This window comes from Poecilia formosa, unplaced genomic scaffold (genome assembly GCF_000485575.1).
Source record: "Poecilia formosa unplaced genomic scaffold, Poecilia_formosa-5.1.2 Scaffold203, whole genome shotgun sequence".
Lineage (NCBI taxonomy): Eukaryota > Metazoa > Chordata > Actinopteri > Cyprinodontiformes > Poeciliidae > Poecilia > Poecilia formosa.
This window is the reverse complement of record NW_006800142.1, coordinates 503,478-524,108: the sequence shown is the minus strand read 5'-3', so window position 1 is coordinate 524,108 and position 20,631 is coordinate 503,478. Positions and strand designations below refer to the sequence as shown.

General features: G+C 42.8%; 1 protein-coding gene across 1 annotated transcript in view; it reads right to left on the bottom strand.

Moving 5' to 3' along the window:
• Positions 1-673: 673 nt before the first annotated feature.
• plekhh1 (pleckstrin homology domain containing, family H (with MyTH4 domain) member 1) overlaps positions 674-20,631 on the bottom strand; it is a 34,712-nt gene continuing 14,754 nt past the window's right edge. Inside the window, exons 7-30 of the mRNA XM_007567047.2 lie at positions 19,610-19,792; positions 17,780-18,531; positions 16,930-17,008; positions 15,473-15,564; positions 15,196-15,343; positions 14,980-15,116; positions 14,753-14,863; positions 14,172-14,258; positions 13,667-13,825; positions 11,935-12,015; positions 11,633-11,812; positions 11,432-11,543; positions 10,773-10,885; positions 8,965-9,141; positions 8,734-8,831; positions 8,439-8,616; positions 7,509-7,664; positions 7,099-7,196; positions 6,480-6,621; positions 5,586-5,728; positions 5,310-5,439; positions 5,066-5,149; positions 4,320-4,466; positions 674-2,736 (exon numbers count right to left, since the gene is read on the bottom strand). Of these exons, the coding sequence (XP_007567109.1) occupies positions 2,584-2,736; positions 4,320-4,466; positions 5,066-5,149; positions 5,310-5,439; positions 5,586-5,728; positions 6,480-6,621; positions 7,099-7,196; positions 7,509-7,664; positions 8,439-8,616; positions 8,734-8,831; positions 8,965-9,141; positions 10,773-10,885; positions 11,432-11,543; positions 11,633-11,812; positions 11,935-12,015; positions 13,667-13,825; positions 14,172-14,258; positions 14,753-14,863; positions 14,980-15,116; positions 15,196-15,343; positions 15,473-15,564; positions 16,930-17,008; positions 17,780-18,531; positions 19,610-19,792 (3,740 nt within the window). The 3' untranslated portion in view covers positions 674-2,583. The remainder of the gene's footprint in view (positions 2,737-4,319; positions 4,467-5,065; positions 5,150-5,309; positions 5,440-5,585; positions 5,729-6,479; positions 6,622-7,098; positions 7,197-7,508; positions 7,665-8,438; positions 8,617-8,733; positions 8,832-8,964; positions 9,142-10,772; positions 10,886-11,431; positions 11,544-11,632; positions 11,813-11,934; positions 12,016-13,666; positions 13,826-14,171; positions 14,259-14,752; positions 14,864-14,979; positions 15,117-15,195; positions 15,344-15,472; positions 15,565-16,929; positions 17,009-17,779; positions 18,532-19,609; positions 19,793-20,631) is intronic.

Here is a 20,631-nt window from a genome sequence, read left to right as displayed (position 1 = left end):
TTGTTTTGCATAGAAAACAGACACTTTTACTAAATTATTTTGTGATAAAACACAAGTTTATGGGTTTTAATTGTTTAATATCTGAAAAATTATTCAGGAATAGTTGAAGTAAGAACATATTGCAACAGCTTTTTAAATATATTGCTTAACAATATTTTCAAATTTAAAGTATCAGTGTTGACAACTAGGTTAAGTGTTTCGTCTCAGCTGCACGCAAAGCCAGAAATTTCTCACTTGGACCGATGTTTCGGATCAATCAGTGTTTAGAGGACAATTTTTGTAAATCGTGATTTTTTTATTTAAAGTTGTGGCATTTCAAATAGTCAATGCTGCCTTAGATCCACAGCATCACAGATCATCTGCTGTGCTTAACAATAGGTATGAGGGGCCAAATAAAAACAGAAAACAATTTTGGTGTCGACCAGCACTGAAAAACTAACAATCTTTCAAAAATAATTCATTCTTAACAGATTGTTAGATGAAATGACCGGTTACTTAAATTAAAGTGATTTCTTAACAGGAGATAAAACGGTTTCTTTCTTTACATTTTTCAGCAAATTTATTTTACTGCAGAAAAAGATAAACATTTTTTATTTTATTAAAACATGTGCCACATGTGACTGGCACCACTGAGGAATATTTAGTGAAGGCGACCGACAAAAAGCAACCAAGCTCAATTCGTGGCAAGTTTATTTTCGAACAACACGCATGAAATATTTGTTCAACGCTTAAAGGTTGTTGTACCATTTAGTTTATTACCTCACATGTGCACAGGCAACATAAACAACCATAAAAAATAAAAAAAATCAATCAAAGGAAACATACGTTGTAATTAAATTACCCGAGCAAACCTAGGTCTTCTAATGAAAACATTGCAATTATGGAAAACCTTTCACAAGTCCCAAATTGTTACAGAGCAAATAAATTAGTAATATATAAAAAAAAAAACACAAGTGAAACAGTGGTTTATCCAAAGCAGTTCAAGTCTTTCAAATGTTTGATAGCTCTTTGTTCAAACTGTCAGTAAAACAGTGAGTGGTCTTAGCGTTGGTCACTGCGGCACAGGGAAACGTCACAACGTCTCGTGTTTTGCTCCGTATGCATCGTAGATGGCTCACTACTCTGTTCCACGTTTCACTATGTTCCCTTGTGAACCTTTCCTTATCAGCCCATCTAATTCTGCAAGGCCTACATCTGGCTATATCGAGAAGCTTATATAACCTCAAAGAACAACAAAAGAAAAATCAATTTAACCCAAGTCTCTTAAGAGTTAAAAAAAATCTATAAATCTATTAAAAAGGCAGTTTTCACTTATTTTGTTTGATTTGGCAGTCGTATTGATTACCGTTATCTACCGACTATCTTTATCTACAATGACCGTCCTATACTCTGAGTACAAATGTGTGACAATTATAATGTATTTGAGACAAATAATTACAGTTCCTTGTAAAAGTATTCATGTCCCCTTTAACTTTTCCAGATTCTGTCATCCTGCAGCCGTAACCTTCCCATGTATTTTGTTGGGATTGTAGGTGATATGCAAAGTGGTGCATAATAATGCAAGTCAATTAATACGTGGCTTTAAAAAATATTTTCAAAATAAACATCTAAAAAGTGCGACTGATTGGTAATCTGAGACCCCACAATAAAATCCAGAGCAGTCAGAGGTCACGTTACAGTTTTTATTGTGGAATCCAGTCTTGGATTAAGTCATTATTTTGTCTCGTGTCTTGAATGAAGCCTCAAGTCCAGAATCTAGTCCAACTCCTGGACCTTTCATTTCAAGTCTTTTGACATTTGACCAAATATGTAATTTTATCACAGGGTAGAAATAATTGTTAAAATATTTTTAAATGTTTCGGTTTGCCAGAACTATCAGCAAGAGGAAGTAAACTTTTTACACTAAACAAAACTAATTAGATTAAACGGTAAATTGAGAAAACACGTTAAGTGATCCATACTAAAATAAAAATCCTTCTGCTCGATAACCAATAGGAAAAAAAAAAAATGAGTTTTAGAAATATTACACGAGTTACATCAAATGATTTAAATACCAAACTGAGGTATTTTTGGTTAAATTTGTTGTGATTCAGTTGCTTGTATTAGACATTATTCTGGCAGCCATACACACCAGTGTGGTTCAGGCCAACAGCTTACAGGACAATACATTACTTTGTGTAGCTCATAAAATCCCAATAAAATACATCATAGTTAATAACTGTCACATGAGAAAATGTGGAAAATTTCAAGGGGCAGTAATACAACATTAATAACTATATCACCACATGCCTCTTGGCCTATATGTTCAAGCAGTATCCTAAATAAAATGAAAAGCTGTCTGTCGCATCCATGGCGAATGACTTCTGATGCAGACAGAAAACTGAGCTGTTTGTGACCGATAGTACCTCCAATTTTCTAAATAAATAAAACAAGTCAAAACAGAAAAGAATTGTGTATCTTCAGTCTCGATTTTAAAAAAAGAAACAGCAAAAACTCTGTTCTGTAAGGATAAAAACTCAGGATGCGGTGCATGCCCGGCCTCTTCCAACAGCAACTGCGGCCATGAAGCCTCTCTGCTGCTGCTCACAGCAGGGTCGGGCCCTTGGTGGTGTAGTCCATGGCCGGGAAGTGCCGGCTGTCCACGTCGCAGTGGCCGAGCGGCTGGTGGGAAGCCGACGGGACGGCGGGGTTCCAGTGGTTGATGTAGCTGGCCATGAGAAGAGTCAGCTCCAGTATCTGAGGCGGGGAGAAAAGGGCGAGACAGATCACAGCGGACCTAATTGCTTTAACATCACGACATGAACGCATTTCATTCGAGTCCGGGGAAGGTGGCATGTCACGTTTGCTCTGAGACCATAAAAACTTGAGAAACCCAAATGATCTTCCATCAAGAATGAAGTTACCCCCATTAGCCTCGCCTGGAGGGGTAACATGACCCCCGTCTTCAAGCTCCACAGACTTTCATGCACAAAAACAGAAGGAAATCTGGTCTCTTCATTAACAAAAAGGAGTAGTGTGAAGCCTGTTTTTCTTCCATAAACCTTTGCCTGTTTTAAAAAAAAGTTCTTGCCTTAAAAGATCTATTCTACAAACCCATACTTTCACATTTTGTCACCTCCTTAAATGACCTTTTTTAGCCACCTCAGCATAATCTCCTGCCTTCTAAACATTACGCACTCTTTTATTCAAGAACTGAATAAAGTCCTTACTTGCATGCAAAAAAGAACCGATATGTCAAAAAAAAAGAGAGAGAAAAGAACAGCAAGAACTTGACATGGCTCATCAATGAACATGAACTGAATAAAATCATATGTGCGTGTAAAAGACGACTCAATATATCTTTAAAAAGTACAGTGAGAACTTGGCGCAGTCCTTCATTATTATGTCACAGGGGTGAAAATTAGTTCACGCCACTTTTCAAATGCAGGGTCGAAATGATCAACCCATAATCCACGATGGCAGGTTTGCAATGTGAAGAGAAAAAAAAGTTTAGATTCTGCGCCAAGCTTGAGTCAGTGCAGAAAATGCAGAATAAATTGTGTAAATGCACCATTTACATAAAATCCTATTTAATATGGTAGAACTGGGTTTTATCCTTCATGCGTTTCAGTCCCAGCGTTTGTCCTTTTTGATTCTCATGATCTGCCTGAACAAAAACACAGCGCAATGCTGTAACGTGAATTCTAATGTTAAAAAGTAGAGTCGTTGGGTTATAAAGTGCAAAAACAACTCTCCGTAAAAAAAAAAAAGGTTTTTGTTTACACTTGCTTTGCTAAAACTGCAAAGAAAATATGGGTCTAATCAAAGAGTCATATCAAAACAGAGAGGAGGAAAGAGAGCGTTAGCCTGCAATTTCTGCAAAGTCCTCTCTAAGTCAGGATCCTTACCAGAAGCAAAATGCAGAGGGAGAAAAAAAAAAGAGATTTTGTTCACACATAATTAACCATGCTATCATCAAGATAATCAAAGAGTCATATCAAAATATCAAAAGGAGTGGAAGGGAGCTAGCATGTATATATATTAAGAGTGAAATTTGTTCTCTTTCTCAGAGCAGGAACAAAATTTGTGGCTCAGAGACTCTGAAGTCATTTTGTTCTTGCAGGCCTGAAAGACAATATTCAGTGATCTTGAGGGGCACATGTCGCCATGCTAGCCTCTTCACTTTCTCAGCAGAAGTGAATGAAGACTGTTTGTGGCCTTAGCATAAATGATGAGGCTTTGTAGGACGTATTTGAGGCTCTCCAGAGATTCCAGAGATTCAATACATGAATACATAAAATGTCAAACTAAATCTACTCTGATACACACAGCAGACTTACCTTTGGTTTGGTCATTGCAAACACCAGCTTTTCTAAATTCTTCTTTCCAACGCCAGACTCCCTCTGCTGGCTGGTGACCACCATGAAATCATCACGACACCCACCAAAGGTGATCACCGAATGGTAGGGGTACGTGAACAAGGTGTGCTGAAATACATAGAAAAAAAAAACAAAACAAACACACATAGTGAGTGGGGGAAAAAAAATAAAAAATCAGCAAAACAGAAACCAAGAGCATGTTCTGGTTTCACACGAAGCAGAGCCTGTAGTTTGTTTGGGACGCTCCTTCGACTTTTGCTTTTCTGTGGCCCAAACTGAGAAAACCAGAGACTGACACGGTTTTCACTACGTTTCTTTCTCCGCTCTCCTGAGCTGACGGGCCACGCTGCGAGCCAAACCGAGGACGGAAACGGATCGACGCGGGCCGCGGAAAATTAGAGCCTGCGCCAACACTGCTTACATGTTGGGAACTGCCATCTGTCGGGATGAAGAACATCAAATCTAAAGCAGGCCAGTTTATTTTCCTTTGGATTTCTGCTTCTCAACACACCGCGGCCATGTCTCCAGGGTCAAGACCAGCTCTGCGGCTGTAGCGGAGCCAGCTGTGCGGCATAAATTTACCAACCAACTTCAGTTTCCGAGCTTCGGAGTGAAACAGCCTGACATGTGACCTTGGAGAGACTTTCTTAAGAGGATAAATTGTGTTTGTGTCGTTTCGGGTTTTTTTCCCCGAGCGTCGAGCTCACCATCGTGCCGTCTAGGACACAGAGTCCGTCCTCGCTGACTGCCAGCCACACCTGGCTCTGGTCAACCGGAGAAGGAGGAACAGGCTGCGGACAGAGGAAGACTTGTCATCCTCCTGAACATCTCAGAATCAAAGATCGCATCCGTGGTAACATCCATTTATTTTCCATTCCACAAAAAAATAAATAAATAAATAAAAAAATACAAGCCAATAGAATGTCTCTCCCAAAAAATTAAAACTTATACCTTTGCACTGAAGAGCTTGGCGCCAAACAGAGGCCATTTCCGCGCTACGGTCAAATATATCCTCACACATTCGGCCGCGCTGCACCCACGAAGCATCGACCACTTGGAGGCCAGATGCTCGGTAAGATCTCTGAAGGGGAAGAAAAGCAACAGAGACCCCCTAATGAGTCGGATCTGCCTCCGTTTCATTGAGCCACAAACTAGAGAAGAGATTTCCAGAAAAGCTCATTGTGTACCGACATAATTTCTTTAAGGAGAGAGCGATGCTTGGTTCACCTTAGCTGCTCTGTGGTGCATTCCTGTTTGTAGCGTTTGGGATAAAAGCGCTCCAAGGCCTGCAGGAGAATCAGCTGAGATTTGGACTGAGGAGAGCCGGCAGGAGAGGAAACGCCTGACCGCTCGAAATCACCGTGCTCAACCTGAGGGGAAAGTCATTTTGATATTTACAACATAAAGAAGTTGAAAATATCCTTCCAAAATGACTCAAGTGTTGTCAAGCTGCTGGTTATAAGATAGAATATTTTCTTGGCAATGGTAGGTTGTTCTAATACAACCTATTATATCATGAGGACCAAAAGTAGTGCTGGTATTTCTTAAAAAAAAAAAAAAAGCATGAAAAATAGAAGTTTTAAATGCTGATAGTGCCAGTGACTGAACATTCAAGGTCAGGATCAAGTTTACTCAAATCCCAAAGGGAAATTATCGACACAGCAGGAACAGGGAGTTGATAAGGAGACAAATGGAGCGGAAGAAATTGAAAAATGTAGGAGAAAAGCTGGAAGAGGGAGCAAGACAGCAGGACATCGACTCGAAGAAAGAAGCCAGAGCTACAAAGGAGCGGTTTAGATTACAGTAAATTCACTCGCTTGAATGGCCCAGTCAAAGTTTAGACCTTAATCTAATTCAGAATCAGCTGAAAACACTCAAACTCAAAAGACTTGCGGCTGTGATCGCCAAAGGAAAACTGAGATTAAAAGCACGCCACAGTTTTTAAACATTTTCACAAATTAAAATCTGCAAACTATGCATGTTTTCCCCTTTCACTCCTTTTTGTCACAAAATCCCAACTTAACAGACTGAAGCTCGTAATTGTAACAAGACAAGAATGAAACAGTCGGAGGGTTATCAATAATCTCGACTCTGACAATTGAATTATCGTTTTTTCCAGACCTGTGCAATGAGCGCGGCCACCTCCAGAGCCAGCTCTTTGTTCACAGGGAAGAGGCCTTGCTGAACTTCGTCGTTCACCTGGTAGACCAGCAGGAGGCGCTCTCGCTCCGTCTCTCCTTTGACCTGAGATCTGAAACGCAGCCTGGGCACGCAGGATGGAAACGTTATGATGAAACGTGTTTTTCCTCAAACGACTCCTCACATCAATCTGCCAAATTTCATCCTGAAGCTCTTAAAAAGGCATTCCGTGGCCTTGTCCGGGCATGTGCACCTTCTAAGAAAAATACTCGCACTGAAGATGCGACCTTTCATCTGCGTGACAAAGTGAAGCCTGTGTTGCTGTGGCAACGTGCAGACAGAGACGTCTTGTTTTCAAAGGGAAAAGCTCTTCAGTTGGCTGTAAAACTCTACGTGAAAAGGGGAGTTTCCTGGTTGGGAGGCTTTTTTTTTTTACAGAGCGCTCTGTAGTGATGAAATGATTGAATTTGAAGAAAAGTGTACATGTGGACAGAACGGGCAGTTTAAACTTCTGAGCCCAGAGAGTTTAGAACGACGGTCTTCCTGCTAAAAATCCCCAAATACATATACATATACATATATATATAAATAAAAAGTTGACCTGTTTTTGTAGGTTAGCCGAACAATCCGCGTCCCTTCATTTTTCCCAGGATGCAGCTCTTTCAGAGCCTGCTCCCACTTGGAAATGACATCACAGATCTGGAGAAAAGGGAAAAACAGCCGGCTGTCACAACTGTCAGACTTTCATTTTTCCTAAGTTAATTTCAGCCAGCAGGTGGCAGTAGCAGCTCCGTCAGAATAACTATAGATTTGTGACATGTTTAACATATTAATTTTTTTTAGTTATTGCATGTAAAAAAAAATACTGACCAACATTTATTGCATTGTGGCAGTTTTCTCAATGTTGTTACTCCAAATTATACGCAGCCTGTGTATCCGAAATCCACTTCCTCCAAGTCCTCAGTAAATCAGACCAAACATTTGACACCCACCAGCAACTAGAAGTCCTACCTTTGCTGACGGCTGCAGGCAGTGCTCCAGGTCTTTGCCGGACGGATCGTCGGTGAAAAGGGCGAACCCCGTCAGCTGAGGCTTCCTCATGCCGATCCGCTGGTTCAGCGTGCTGAGGAACTCGTCCACCGTAGTCGAGCCGTCAAACCCGACGACCTGGGCAAACGATCAGAGCTCACGTCGTACAAGATCGTCTTCTTTCAGTTTTACTCCAGAAGTGAGTGACAGCCCTGATCATCATGCAGTCAGTAAGGGAAGGGGGAATATATTGCTTTTTAAGTTTTTTTTTTTTTTTTTTTTAAGTTCTTTGCCAAACGTTTTCTAAAGTTCAAACCCTAATTAAAAAAATTATTATGTTCAGAGAAGTTCTCAATCAGGAGTAGCAGCAGACCTAAAGTCTACATGTGCCTCATACTATCAAATCAAAACATTAGTCTCTGATTTATGAGGTGGGTGTAGTCAATAGGATCGGTGGCCGGGGTTCCCGTCAACAAGAAAATGGAAAAAAAAATTCGAAAAAAAAATTGCCTAAAGAAAAAAAGCAAAATAAAAAAAAAAACCTGGGGTTAAGGCAAAAACTTTGGGGCAAAGAAGAAGCCTTTTATCCCCCTTTTTTGGGCCGTATCGAAATTGGTTTATTTCGCAAAACTGCAATGGAAACACTTTTTTCGCATCACACATTAGCTGGAGGTCAATGGAGCAGCATGTTTCCAAATGACTTATCACGTGAAAAAGACATGTTCACGTGTGAGTTTCTTATTTAGCTGAAACGCTTCGATTGCATAGTTGTGGTTTTTTTTTTTTTTTTTTTTACATTAGCGGAATATTGACAAAGTTTGGCACACATTTGCAATGAAAACGCAGTTACTGTATGGATCCTACGAGAGCTGGACCGTGACTCTGAAAGTCCTTTCATCGGCGAATTGGTACCTGATATGTGTTGTTCATGAAATGTACTGGGATGCTGAACGGCAGCGAGTGATGGTAAGGGTTCCTCAGCAGGATGGACACGATCTCCATCCGGGAAGGTTTCGCTTCCCGTTCTCCGTTCTGTAGCGCCCTCTCCAAAGATCTCTGACAGTATACGGCGTACTTCCCCACCTCGGTCCTTTGTGTCGAGAGAACAGAAACAACAACGTAGGAAAAGAACTCAAAAGTAGGAGCCCAAAAAGGCTGGATTCTGTTACTTTGCAGTATACTGCGACGTGACGGGATCAGCTCCCACCTGGGGTCGGCGTTGTGCTGAAGATACTGCCTGAGGTACCAGAGGAAATGCTGCTGCGGGAGGAACAGCGCCACACACAGCGACAACAGCTGCCAACACTACAGAAAGCAGAAAGAAAAAAAAGTAACCTTTTTTTTTTTTTTTTACTGCTTTGTTGGCTAAATTGCAAAATAGCGATTTATTCCTCCTGGGATCTTTTTTTTTTTTCTGAATTATGTACATCCGACTGACCTGGGTTAGGGAGTAGTTGTGCGGCGTCCGGCGATTGGTCTGCTTGATCAGCTGGCAGTACATTTCGTTCTGCAGCTCCGGGTGGGTCAGACACACTTGCAGAGCATTCTGGGCCAGCGACGTGTGGTAATCAACGGAAGGGGACTCGACCAGAACGTTGATGAAAAGCTGACAGGACTGCAGAGACGGAACCAAGTCACTCAGGATAACTAACGACAGAGTGACGCAAAGACGCACAAGTCATGTTGGATGCAACCCATGTACATAAATCATAGATGGACTATTTTCTACTTAGGCACTTCTGAAAGGATTTTGTTTATGGATATTGGATACGCCTGTGACGATGATAAATTGTCCCAGTAATTATTGTGATAAACGATAATGTTGTTTTGAGGTCATTTTCAAGTAGCTATTGTATTGATAGTGGCGTATTAATGCAAAGACAAATAAACTTTCTGCAAACTGGAACTGGGGGATATTTAAATATCCAACGTAAAACACAACAACCAAAAACAATAAATGAAATGGAATTAAAAAAACTTGCAAAAACAAAATCATAAGCAGAATGTTTTACGATGTCTCTGGATAGAAAATTGCCTTTGAAAACATATCATTTATATACAATTTAACTTATCGTGCAATTAACTGATTGTTTTTTACTTTGACTGGCTTAGTATTAGAGTGAACAAATACATGCCACACTTTTCAGACTTTTACTTGTAAGCAAAATAAAAACAATGTCAGTGGCTTATTTAGAAACTTTTAAATGAGGGGAAGAGAGGAAAAGGTGTTAGGAGGGCAGCAACGCTGGATCTCAGTGAAATATGTTAATATCCTACTGTATGCAAATAGAACAGAATAATTCAAAGGCTAAATTAAAAATAGTTAGTTATTGGTACATACAATTTTATGGGGCTTTTTGGGTGGGAATACGGTACATGTTTTTTTTCTTCCATTTCACAATTACACAATACGTTGTGTTGATTCACCATAAAAAAAAATTCCCAAAAATATACAGTAAGTCTCCATGGCAACAGCAAAATAAAATAGAAAAGATGCTCCTCTGATGTGTTTGCACTTCACTGAAAATCAGACGCACACAGGGAACTTTAATAACGGACTCCTCTTGTCTGAGGCCAAACAAAGACTCCATGTCATATTTCTCATCGGTCTCCTCGCATTCATTTAAACTTCAATGGCCCGAGTCAAAAAGAGCCTCGCTCGTTCCATTTTTGACTCATTGTTTGGCATTTGGGACAGTTTTCAGGGCTGGCTGCTCAAAGATAGAGCCCATCATCTCTGGCTTCAACTGAGCAACGGGCGGGAGGCACCGACAGCTCCGGGAGCGAGGGGGAGGAAGGTTTCGGAGGGGCCGCACTGAGAGTTGAAGAGGGAGAAAAAGGAACCGACATCCCTCTAGAACCTCCCCGAATTTTGCTTTGATCTCGTTTTGCATCCCCTTCCACATGCAGTGGTCACCCCTCCCCCCTTTTCCCGCCACCCCGACCTGCCACGACTCTCCTCTAAGCAGAAGAGTGGCAGCCAAACCGCAGGAACAGTTGGCCTCAAACAGAGCAGATAATCAAGGCCATCATCTCCCTCCCACGCCCTCGATGAGCACGGGCCCCAAACGATCCATTTTGGAAGCGGCGTACATCCAGGTCGGGACAAAACGAAAGCGATGCAGGCAGAATTGCAAAGAGTTTTTCATTTTTTATTTATTTTTCTTTTGCTAGTGGGTGGTGGCAGACAAATAAGAAACAAAAAATATATATAAAAAAAAGTTGATGAGGAGTTTGGAGACGGACCTTGAAGAGTTTGAGGGCTTCGGTCTGCAGGGCTTCAGACGGCAGAGTGGTGAGAGGCGAGCGCAGACCCTCCTTACAGAAGCTCAGGGCCTCGCTCTTCCACAGCACAGACTCTGGGAAGAGGAGCGGGAGTTTATGCGTGAGCCAGACGAAGCAGAGACGGGAGTTTTAGAGCTGCAGCGAGTCAGAAAACAGCTGGACAAAAGAAATCGCAGGCTGCTCTGCAGAGGGAACCCGAGCCAACGCAGGACATGAACCTCAGCAACGCATCGAGTGCTACTGAAGGTAATGTGTGTGTCCTTGGACTTTACACATCACCGTCAGTAGATTCATCAAGTGCAGGATCAAGGGTCAGGGAGAGCATGCAACACCTGGTTAAAACCGAACAATTTTAAGGTGTTCACAAGGTAAATTTAAAAAAAAAAAAAAAAATTGACAATGTTTCCTAGTGTCTTGCACAGAGGTTAATATCTAAATTTAAAGGTTTTAATCTTTAAAATATAAGAAAAGCTCATCTTGTTCAATTGAAAAAAGATTTGATTAGTCCAGCAGGTTAAAACATAATTTATTACCTCCTTGCTTTCATGTTTTCTTTCACCTCCCAAACATGAAAACTCAAATAGACGCAAACATTGAAAGAGTCGGCTTCCGTTTCTCACCTGGGTCTCCCTCCACATCCATAAGTTTACCAATGAGTTGCTCGTACTCCGTGCCGACCTTCAGCGTCGCGCTGCTGCCGGCGGCTACATTCAGGTGATACAGCCACGTATCCTGCCGCAAAATGAAGCGCACTTGTCGACATCAAGAAAAAGAGGGGGAAACAAAATAATAATAATAATAAAACGTTTTTGCTCTTCTACCTTCTCCTGCTTGGTGCCAATGAGCAGATACGTCGGGCTCTGGTCTTTGGGTTGGACCACCAAGGTGCAGTGAGAGGAGAGGAAGCCGCGGTCGCCGGCCTCGTAGTCCTCGTCTGAGTCGCAGGAGCGATCGACTTCCTGCACGGACGCCTCCCTCATCTGCAGCTGGCCCAGAGGAAGCTACCGCACGACAAATTAGCACGAGTGAGCGAAACGTAAGAGGGAGTAAAATGTTTTTGCCTTGCAGGTAATTCATTTGAGCAAAATTAAGTACAATTAAGAGACATTTTAACATCTCAAACCTTGTCCTCCTGGTTGCGAAAGTAGCAGAAGACTTTTCCCACCAACGAACACCAGACCAGCTTTGAGTGTCCGTGTTTGACCTTTGCGAGAAAACAAACGGCGCACACAGGTTTTTAGAAAAAGCTTTAACAGTATGGCTGTTTGCTAAATAACTTCTTCTTTTATAGATTCTGGCAGTGGGGATTAAATCATTTGAACCTTTTGAAATTTGCCACATTAAAACCAGAGACTTTAATATGTTTTAATACAGTGACTATTGGGGAAAAAAGGGGGCAGCATCATGCTGTGGGGATGCTTTTCTTTTGCATGAGCTAAAATGGCCGAGTTTTCCCATTTTATTTTTGCAAAATTAAATGGGAATGTGTGTCCAAAATGGATTGCAGGGGGAGGGGGGAAGCTAATTTTCATTTATTTTTTTTTATTTAATTCACTCAATAAATCTGAATAGTTTATACAACAGCTAAAAGAAACCATAAATTAAAAGGAGCAGACTGAAGTATAAACTTTAAATATTTTCCTCCCGATTCACATAAACTCAAAATTAGCTATTCAACTGTAAAGACTATTACAGACATATTTCAAGTTCACAAAAATTACACATCAGCTTAATCAATGCTTTATCGCTTCGTCGTGATGAGCCTCAAACTTCTTGTAAATGCAGAAAGAGATTAAGATTCTTTTATCTCGCTGTCAAGATCAACAAAGTTCTGACTCAAGGGGGCTGAATACAAATATTCAGGAGTGCATGAATGTGAAAACTTTTCACAGCATTGCATCTGTGATTTTGTTGTTTTTAAAGACTGACATTTATTTAGGGGATTCCTACATCCAAGCTGCAGATGTTCAGGAAGTTTTGTCATCAGGCAAACAAACAGTTTAGACTCCAGGTGACGACTACCTGCCATCAGCTCATCTTCTCCTCCGCTACGCAACATAAACAGGCCGTGCAGCTGGAGACGATAATTACACGTCCCCGTCTGACAAGGGCCTCTGTCCGGACGAAGCCAGGCGTGCCTCCGTCAGAAGCGGGGTCGTCGTGGTTAAATGCCCTCGCCAGAGGTGGCTCCGCCCCCTAAACCGCCATCGTGTCACGAGGCGCAGATCAAAGCCACGCCGCAGAGAGACGATGTGAGCTCCATCGTCTCGGCTTGAGGCTGTCGTTCATCTGCCGCAGACCCGTCATGCACAAGTGCCTGTTTTAACGGCGGGAGGTGTGGAGGGCAACATTCCTGCAGATCCTGATCCGGCGGCCGAGTCTGAACGTGAAGAGTTTGTCTGAAGGCGGCCGGGCCGTCTCAGTGAGGAAAACATCCTCATCTCAGGCTACGTCTGCTGTTAGGTTTGTCGTGAAATCTAATTTTTCTGGACGCTAAAGTCGTCCAATGATAATATTACTGTTTCGAAACCGTTTTCCAGTAGTACAATGATAATGGCGGCATAATGATGCAATAAACTTTAATTTTGTAAAGAACATTGCACCCTAGAAATGGAAGATATTTTAAATATCCAAAATAAAACCATAAATAAAATGGATCATGATGCCTCTGTAGGCAAAATTTTCTCTAAAAAAATATTAATCATCGGCATAAAAATGATTAACCTCATTTTAGTTGATCGTGCAATTAACTGATTAATTCCGACAGGCTTATCTGCCATTTTCATTGCTCAACTTAACCCGTTACTGTAGCTTATTTATTCATTTATTTATTTTTTGTTAATATAATGAATCACCTTTGTGAGCCAGCCTCTCACGGTGGGCTTTGCCCTCGTCTCCACGGTAACAGGGCTGCTGGATCGGACTTTCAGGATGTTCTGCAGAACTCTGATCCACTCCTCCAGGATGTTGGGCGAGTCAGCCGTCAGATAGAAAGTCTTCTTCTCTGTGATCAGCTGATGGCGGGAAACGGAGGGATAAAGAGAGAAATGGGGAAAAAAAAGCGAGAATCCAAATGGGAAACACGTTTCACAGCAGGGGAGATCAGAATCAGCTTCTGAAAACATTCCAGTCTGTGACTCTTTACCTGATGCCATTCCTCTATGCGTTTCTCTGGTATGCAGCAGTAAAACTCTACTCCTGTTCCAGACTCTTTCCTTAAATTTTTCTCTTTTTTTTTTTCCTTTTCCTTTTTAGCTCTCCATCTCTGGATCTTTCCAGATAAGACTTTCTGCTGTTAAACACTCAGTGGTATTGGAGTCTATGCACAAAGCATTTAAGGTAAAATGTGTTTCCACTTACTTGAAAAGTCTGCGCTCCCTCTCCACGCACTATGCAGCAGGACGAGTTCAGCTCAATCTGACCCTGAGGTTTTCTGATTACATCACTCTGAAGAAGAAAAACAAAAAAACAAAAGAAAAAAATACAGAAACACACGGTAAATAAGTAGACCTAAAGGTTTGTGTTCAAAATATCCCCACAGCAGTACATAAGTGTGAGGCGTAATTGTGAAATAATGAAGTTTTTTGCAATTAAAAGCTTGGAAAAGTGTGAATTCAGCACCTCTTTACTCCGATACACCGAAATAAAATAACATAACATAAATAATGTTAGCAAACAAATGTCTGAATGTGTGGAGAGTTTTAAAGTGGCACTAGGACATAAAACTATTAACACACCAGCCACGTTTTGCAGCTGTTATCGTATTCTATACCAAGTCAAGGCGAAATGCACCACATGCGGTTTTAGCTAAAGTTCAAAAACCATATACAAGTTTAGATTTTATTGTCGCCGTCCTCAGAATGATAGAAAAATCGTACAAATATCCCAGCAGTGTTTTCAGGGGTAGAAGGAAGCAAACAGGCGAGCGGGAAGGAACTCACTGGAGACTTGTAGTAGAGGATCTCCCCGTTTCTCAGGACGAACCAGCGACGCTTCCAGGCTTTCACCTGACTGCCCATTTTCAGCAGGTACCCCGACTTCTCCATCATCTCCTGCGGAAGCGAAAATATATTTCAGCTGAGCTGTCGGATCAGACTGTACTCTCCTCTCTCGCTGCTACGAAATCAAATCGAGGCCGTGAAGTGTAGCGCGGCGACCACAGACTTACGGGCCCGGTACTCTCACAGGAGTAGGAGGAAGTGCGCTGGACTTTGTGCTCGGGTTCGGAGTAGTCGCTGTCCAGGGAGTACGCATCCGGCGGGATCGCGTAGTCGCTCTCGGAGCTGATGGAGGACATGGACACACCTGTTGGGTAACAGAGACAATCTAGAAACGCACCAAGTGAACGCGAAGGGATTGCCCAAACTCTCCGCTTTCTCCTCACCTCTCTTTACAGCACGTGGGCTCCCAGGGACGCTGCCCTTCCTCTCTGGGCTTAAGATGGAGGTTCGCAGACTGGCCAGCGAGCTGCTGTCGTCCTCCGAACCGGAGTCGTCGTCTGGGAGAGGCACGCTGCTGATCTGGGTGGCTTTCTAGGAAACGCATGTCTGAATTCAAAAGTCTTTCTCGTGCCAACAACGCCTACGTTTGAACAAAGACGGAAGCTGGAAATGGCGAGTACTTTGTGTAACAGTGAGACCAGCGTACAGCGCCGTACTCACCCCTTTCAGAGTGGTGTAGACTGGAACGTTGATGTTCTTGTAGATCAGCTGAGTAAAAGGCCCTGATGCGGGATACTGGGGCAGGGTGGAGCCTGAAATGTTGCAGAGTTTTATCAGAGATCTGAAAAATTGCATCGCAGGTAGGGATCAGCATGAAGCCTCTGAGGACACGGCGCATCAGAGGGGAGCTCAGAACACAGAACCGCCTCCTCCGCATCCAAAGAAGTCAAATGAGGAGATTCAGGGATTATGTCATTCCTTTAGGATTGCCTTGGGATCCCGCAAAACGAGCTGCAGAGTGTCAGACGGACACTTCCCATAACGAGCAGACAAATGGATGGTTGCATCTGGGATTCTTGAGACGCAACAAAGAAGCAAAAGCGTTTATCCGTTTACCCGCACTAACTGGCTGCAGCTGCATTTGTTTTTGTTTTCTCTCAGTGCCTGAGCCAAATGAATGACAGGTTGTATATTAGTATTCGGGCCTCATTCCCAACCACAGCAAGTGTAGCATAGCGTGAAAACTAACCGTTCTGTTACTGTTCCACTGTTTCAGTTCATTTAGTTGCCATCTAGTGGCTGAATCAGGTATGACATTTAAGAACATCCGTCATGTATGGTAATGTCAAAAAAAGGACACAAAAGGGTGGGAGTTGCAACTTCAGCTTTGAGTCGGTCTTTGAAAGCACCATTGGTGCAATACGTCAGGCTATTTGTGACACTTTTTCTTCCGATTTCTTGCACAAATTGCCATTGAAATTGTCACCTGATGAGATGAACTCGCCTTTAATCTGGAGATGTGTCCTTCTTGAATGGCCATTGAGAAATGGATAGATTTCTTTTTACTACACTTTAAAAAAAAAAGTCTTTTGACTTCAAACGTGTAAATAAAAAATATCTATCAAGAGCTACAAGTCTGGACACAAATGAAAAAAAGAAAGAAAAAAAAAATCGTAAAACTGATAATATATGCCCGTCGAGCCAGCATTTCAAACCTCAGTGTTTGCATCTCGACAATAACAGAGACATCAGGACTGAAGTCACGGCCGTCATTACAACCAGACCGTGACGTTTTACTGCTGCTGATTAAAGAGCAGCCTTCCCATCCTCTTCTCTTCCCCAGCCTTTCTTTTTTAGTTAAAGGCTGTTGGAGGGGAAAAAAAATAAAATCATAGGGGATGTGAAGGTTTGGAAAGCCTTGTTGAGGTGAAACAGACACCTGCACAGGTGTGTGCAGCCTCAGGCCAGAGGAAGTGACATCAAAAGCAGCAATGATGGATGCCCCAATAAGCCACTTTCCCCGTCTCAGCAGCGTAAGCGTCAGTTAAATGACAAGTTTCTTCACAGCGTTGACTCACTTCCCACAGGGAGACCCGCCGCGGCTCAAAACGGACAGGAACTATGGGGTTTGATTGCTGTTATAGAACGAGTGATGAATGAGACGGCGTCTCTCTCACCTCGTCCAAGACCCCTGGCCAAAGCCCCGGCCTCCGAGACTCTCATTCCCGACTTTGCCACAGCATAGATCCGACTCTCCTGTAGGGAACAACACAAACACAAATACTCAAGCTTCGCTGTTACCACTCTTTACAAACCTTTAAAGGAGTAGCTTTTATGAGGATTATTGGCTGTGTTTTTATCCAATTGAAGACAGTTTTATGATTGAGTGGGAAAATTTTTTTTTATCTGGCCCAGCAATATACTTGATTTCAATTTTAAAGCTCAGGGTGCTTTCACACCTGACAGAATCAATTCAATTGGGAATCAATATCGCAATATACATTTGTTACTTTTTCAGCCGGTGCAGTTCACTTTCACACGGCAATGTGTCAAATGATCCAAACCACTTGAGCAACCTGTTCCCCTCCTGTTGCCTGAGGGGGGCGCTGCACCAAGAAATACTGAAGGAAATGACACAAAAACCTCAGAAGAAGAAAAAGGTGCCGCTTCTTTCTTCATGAAAAAAAAAATGGCGTCAGATTTTATTCGTTGCAGGATTTCTCATTTGTGTTTGGTAAAGGATATCGAACCATTTCTCCCTCTAGTGTTTGTTTTAGTTGTATTTACCCAGAATACCCTGCACTGCACTTCCTTGTTGTGGAGCGGTCTCCGGCCCGCTTGCCATTCACGTTTTATTTCCAACTGCAACTATCAAGTGTGAAAATACGCTAAGACACAACCTGATTATGATCCAGGAGAACAAAATGGGAATAATTTTCAGCCTTAACATTTTGAGTCCAACTCTAATTCATAACCTTCTCTAACCTCCCAACTCAACAACTGAAACAGCTGCAGGTTGTTTCGTACCCATGAGGGGAAGCGATGCAGAGGAGGAGTCGGCGGCTTGACTGCCTCCGGATCCAGCTGCTCCAGCTCCTCTGCTAGTCCCACGAAAGAGACGCCATCCTGACACGGCTCCTCCGGCTCCGTGCCCTCCATCGCTTCGTCCATGCCATCCAGGAGCCCGTCGTCGATGTCGGTTTCTTCCACGAGCTGAGAGAACGGCGAAGCGGCGGTGCCGCTGCTCTTCAGGGTGGACGAGGCGGAGGACGGCGTCACAATGTCTATGTTGACGTTGAGGTGGTGCAGTCGGTCCAGGCTGGGCTGCGGCTGGCTGTAGTGCTTCTTCACCAGCTGGATGCTGTCCCTGGGGGTGAGCGGAGTTCGTACTTTGGGGAGCGTCATGCTGGTGCCTGACTGATGACCGGGGAGCTGGGGACAGATGGGGAAGGGATTGTTGGTGGAGGGCGATCGGGAAAAGAGGGGGCTTTTGGGGGCTACGGTCATGGTCAACCCGGGAGAGCTCGGTCTGTGCGCCATCTCGTACGCAGAGGACGAAGATGAAGAGGACGAGGACGAGTGGAGGCACTGGGAGCGGAACTTGCTGCTGAGCTCATCGGAGGAGTTGTCCCTGTCGGGGCCCCCCGGTTTGCTCTCGGGGCCCACTGGGAGCTCTGGTCCGGTGACGAGACCGTCCCTGATCCAGCTCTGACCGTCGTAGGCCGTCAGGTCTCCGAGACAGAGTCCTTTGCTGACCAACTCTGGAGTCCTTTTCACATCTGCAGCAGACAAAACGGGCAGTTATTGGCTAAAACGTAAAGCAGAAAATTTAAAAGTGCAAAGAAAATACACATAAAAAAGGCAGATTGCAAATATCTTGGAAATTACCATTAATAATACAGCTTAAACTTCAGTGTACTTAGTAGGAATTTATGTGACAAACCAACATAAAGTGTTTAGGGCTGTAACTAACAATTATTTTAGCAACTGATTATTCTATTGATTATTCTGACATTCAAGCAAATAAAAAAAGAAAAAATTGCCCCATTTTTCATTTAACTACTTCGGCTTTTTTTTAAATCTTTTTACACACACACACATCTATATAAATATTTAAATTCTTTTTTAAAAATAAAAACATAAACATTTAATTGCCTAAAATGTAATAACAGCATTCCTTTAGCGAACACCTGATCGTTGGAGCAAAGGATGAACCTGAAGCTAAAAAAAATACTTCTAACACCAACATGTGAAAAACTCAGGCCTTTCTAATCAGTTTGACATCGACACAGTGTAGGGCTGATCTGTTGCCGATTATTTTTGGATTAACTGATATCAGGTGCTTAAAATGAGATTTTCCTTACTGAATTCGAACCAAGTTAATATATTTACAGACTAAGTTTTTTTTTGTTTCATCTTCAGTGCAAAATGAGTATTCTTTGTACAAGTTTGACATAATTACTGCTCTGTGTTGTTTTGTTTCGTCAGCAAATGGCTTTTTTTTTGTCTGTATACTCCAGTTAAGGGTTAACCGATGATTATTAAAGTTACTGATTCAGCACGATTAATCTGATTAATCGTTTCAGCACTAAAAGCAGTGTGCTGTTGGGGAGCGGAAGAAAACCAACAGTTTTTCTAATATTTCAACAACAACAACAAAAAAATAGAAGTGTGGTTTGGATCAGTATTCAGTGTTTGGTCTTCATGGTGCTGCATGTTCACTGCTGACTTCCTTAAGCAGACACTTGAACAGCGACTTGTTTTAGTCTATCATGAAAGCCCCAATGGAATCAATTGATGTTTGTGGGTATAATATGGTAGAATGTTAGAAAATAATCCAAATTAAAGGCAGTCCACCTGTTGGCAGGCTCTTGATGTTAGAGGCTGCCCCACGCAGACCAGTCTGTCTCCAGCTGTCATCCTGGGCGGGCGGCGTGCCAGGGCAGCTGGGAGGAAACAGAGGGCTGCTGGGCACCAGGTGGGCATCCAACACGGGGGAGGTGGCAGGGGATCCAGAGGACACAGGCTTCTCCAGGAGAGCTGCAAAACAAACAAAAAGCAGAGGGTATTCAAGCGACTCCGACACCCCACTCCGGCTAAGACCACCAGTCAACATCAGTCTAAGAGCATAATGGACGTCCCGTCAGCGTAAACACAGACAAGAGGAGGATTAAGGGACGGCCGTGGTGCAGAGATGAAGAGATTGCTGCTCTGCTGTCTCTAACTACAGGCTTGCTAAGCGGTGGAGATTGCACAGTTCAGCAGACCGTCCACACAGCCACTCATCATAAGAAGCATGTTTTGCAGCGGTGTAAACACCAAGTGTTCAAGTAGAGGCTTAGAAGCGGCTCCAGTAGTGCACCACGGTGTTGGGTCAGGTATGAGCCGTTATCGTCTGGATGGTTTGAACGCCACAACAGGAGATGCTCACCGGAAAGAAGCCCTCTGAGGGGATGACGCAGATTATTCCATTGAATAAGAGAAATACTTTGTGTTGTAGGTGATGTGTATATATATATATATATTTCTTTTTTTAAATATATATACAGTATTTAAATAAAAATTTGTCCCAAAAACATATGGTGTAGTGGAATCAAGTATATGTGAATGAAAGGTTTGGACGTCTCTACGACATATTCCTGTTGGTGGTGCAGTTTTGTGCAGCCTGATTACAGATGAAAAGCACAAACAAGCTTGTCGAAGGCGATGCAGTCTAAACGCCGACTCAACGTGTACGCCTCAAACTGACTGGACAGTGACCAGTCAACCCACCCAATCAAAACCAGAGATTGCTATGCCGCATTCAGAGTCCAGAGACCAGAGACCGACCAGATAAGATTCCCATCTTGAATTTACTCAACAGAAATGTACAACATGCA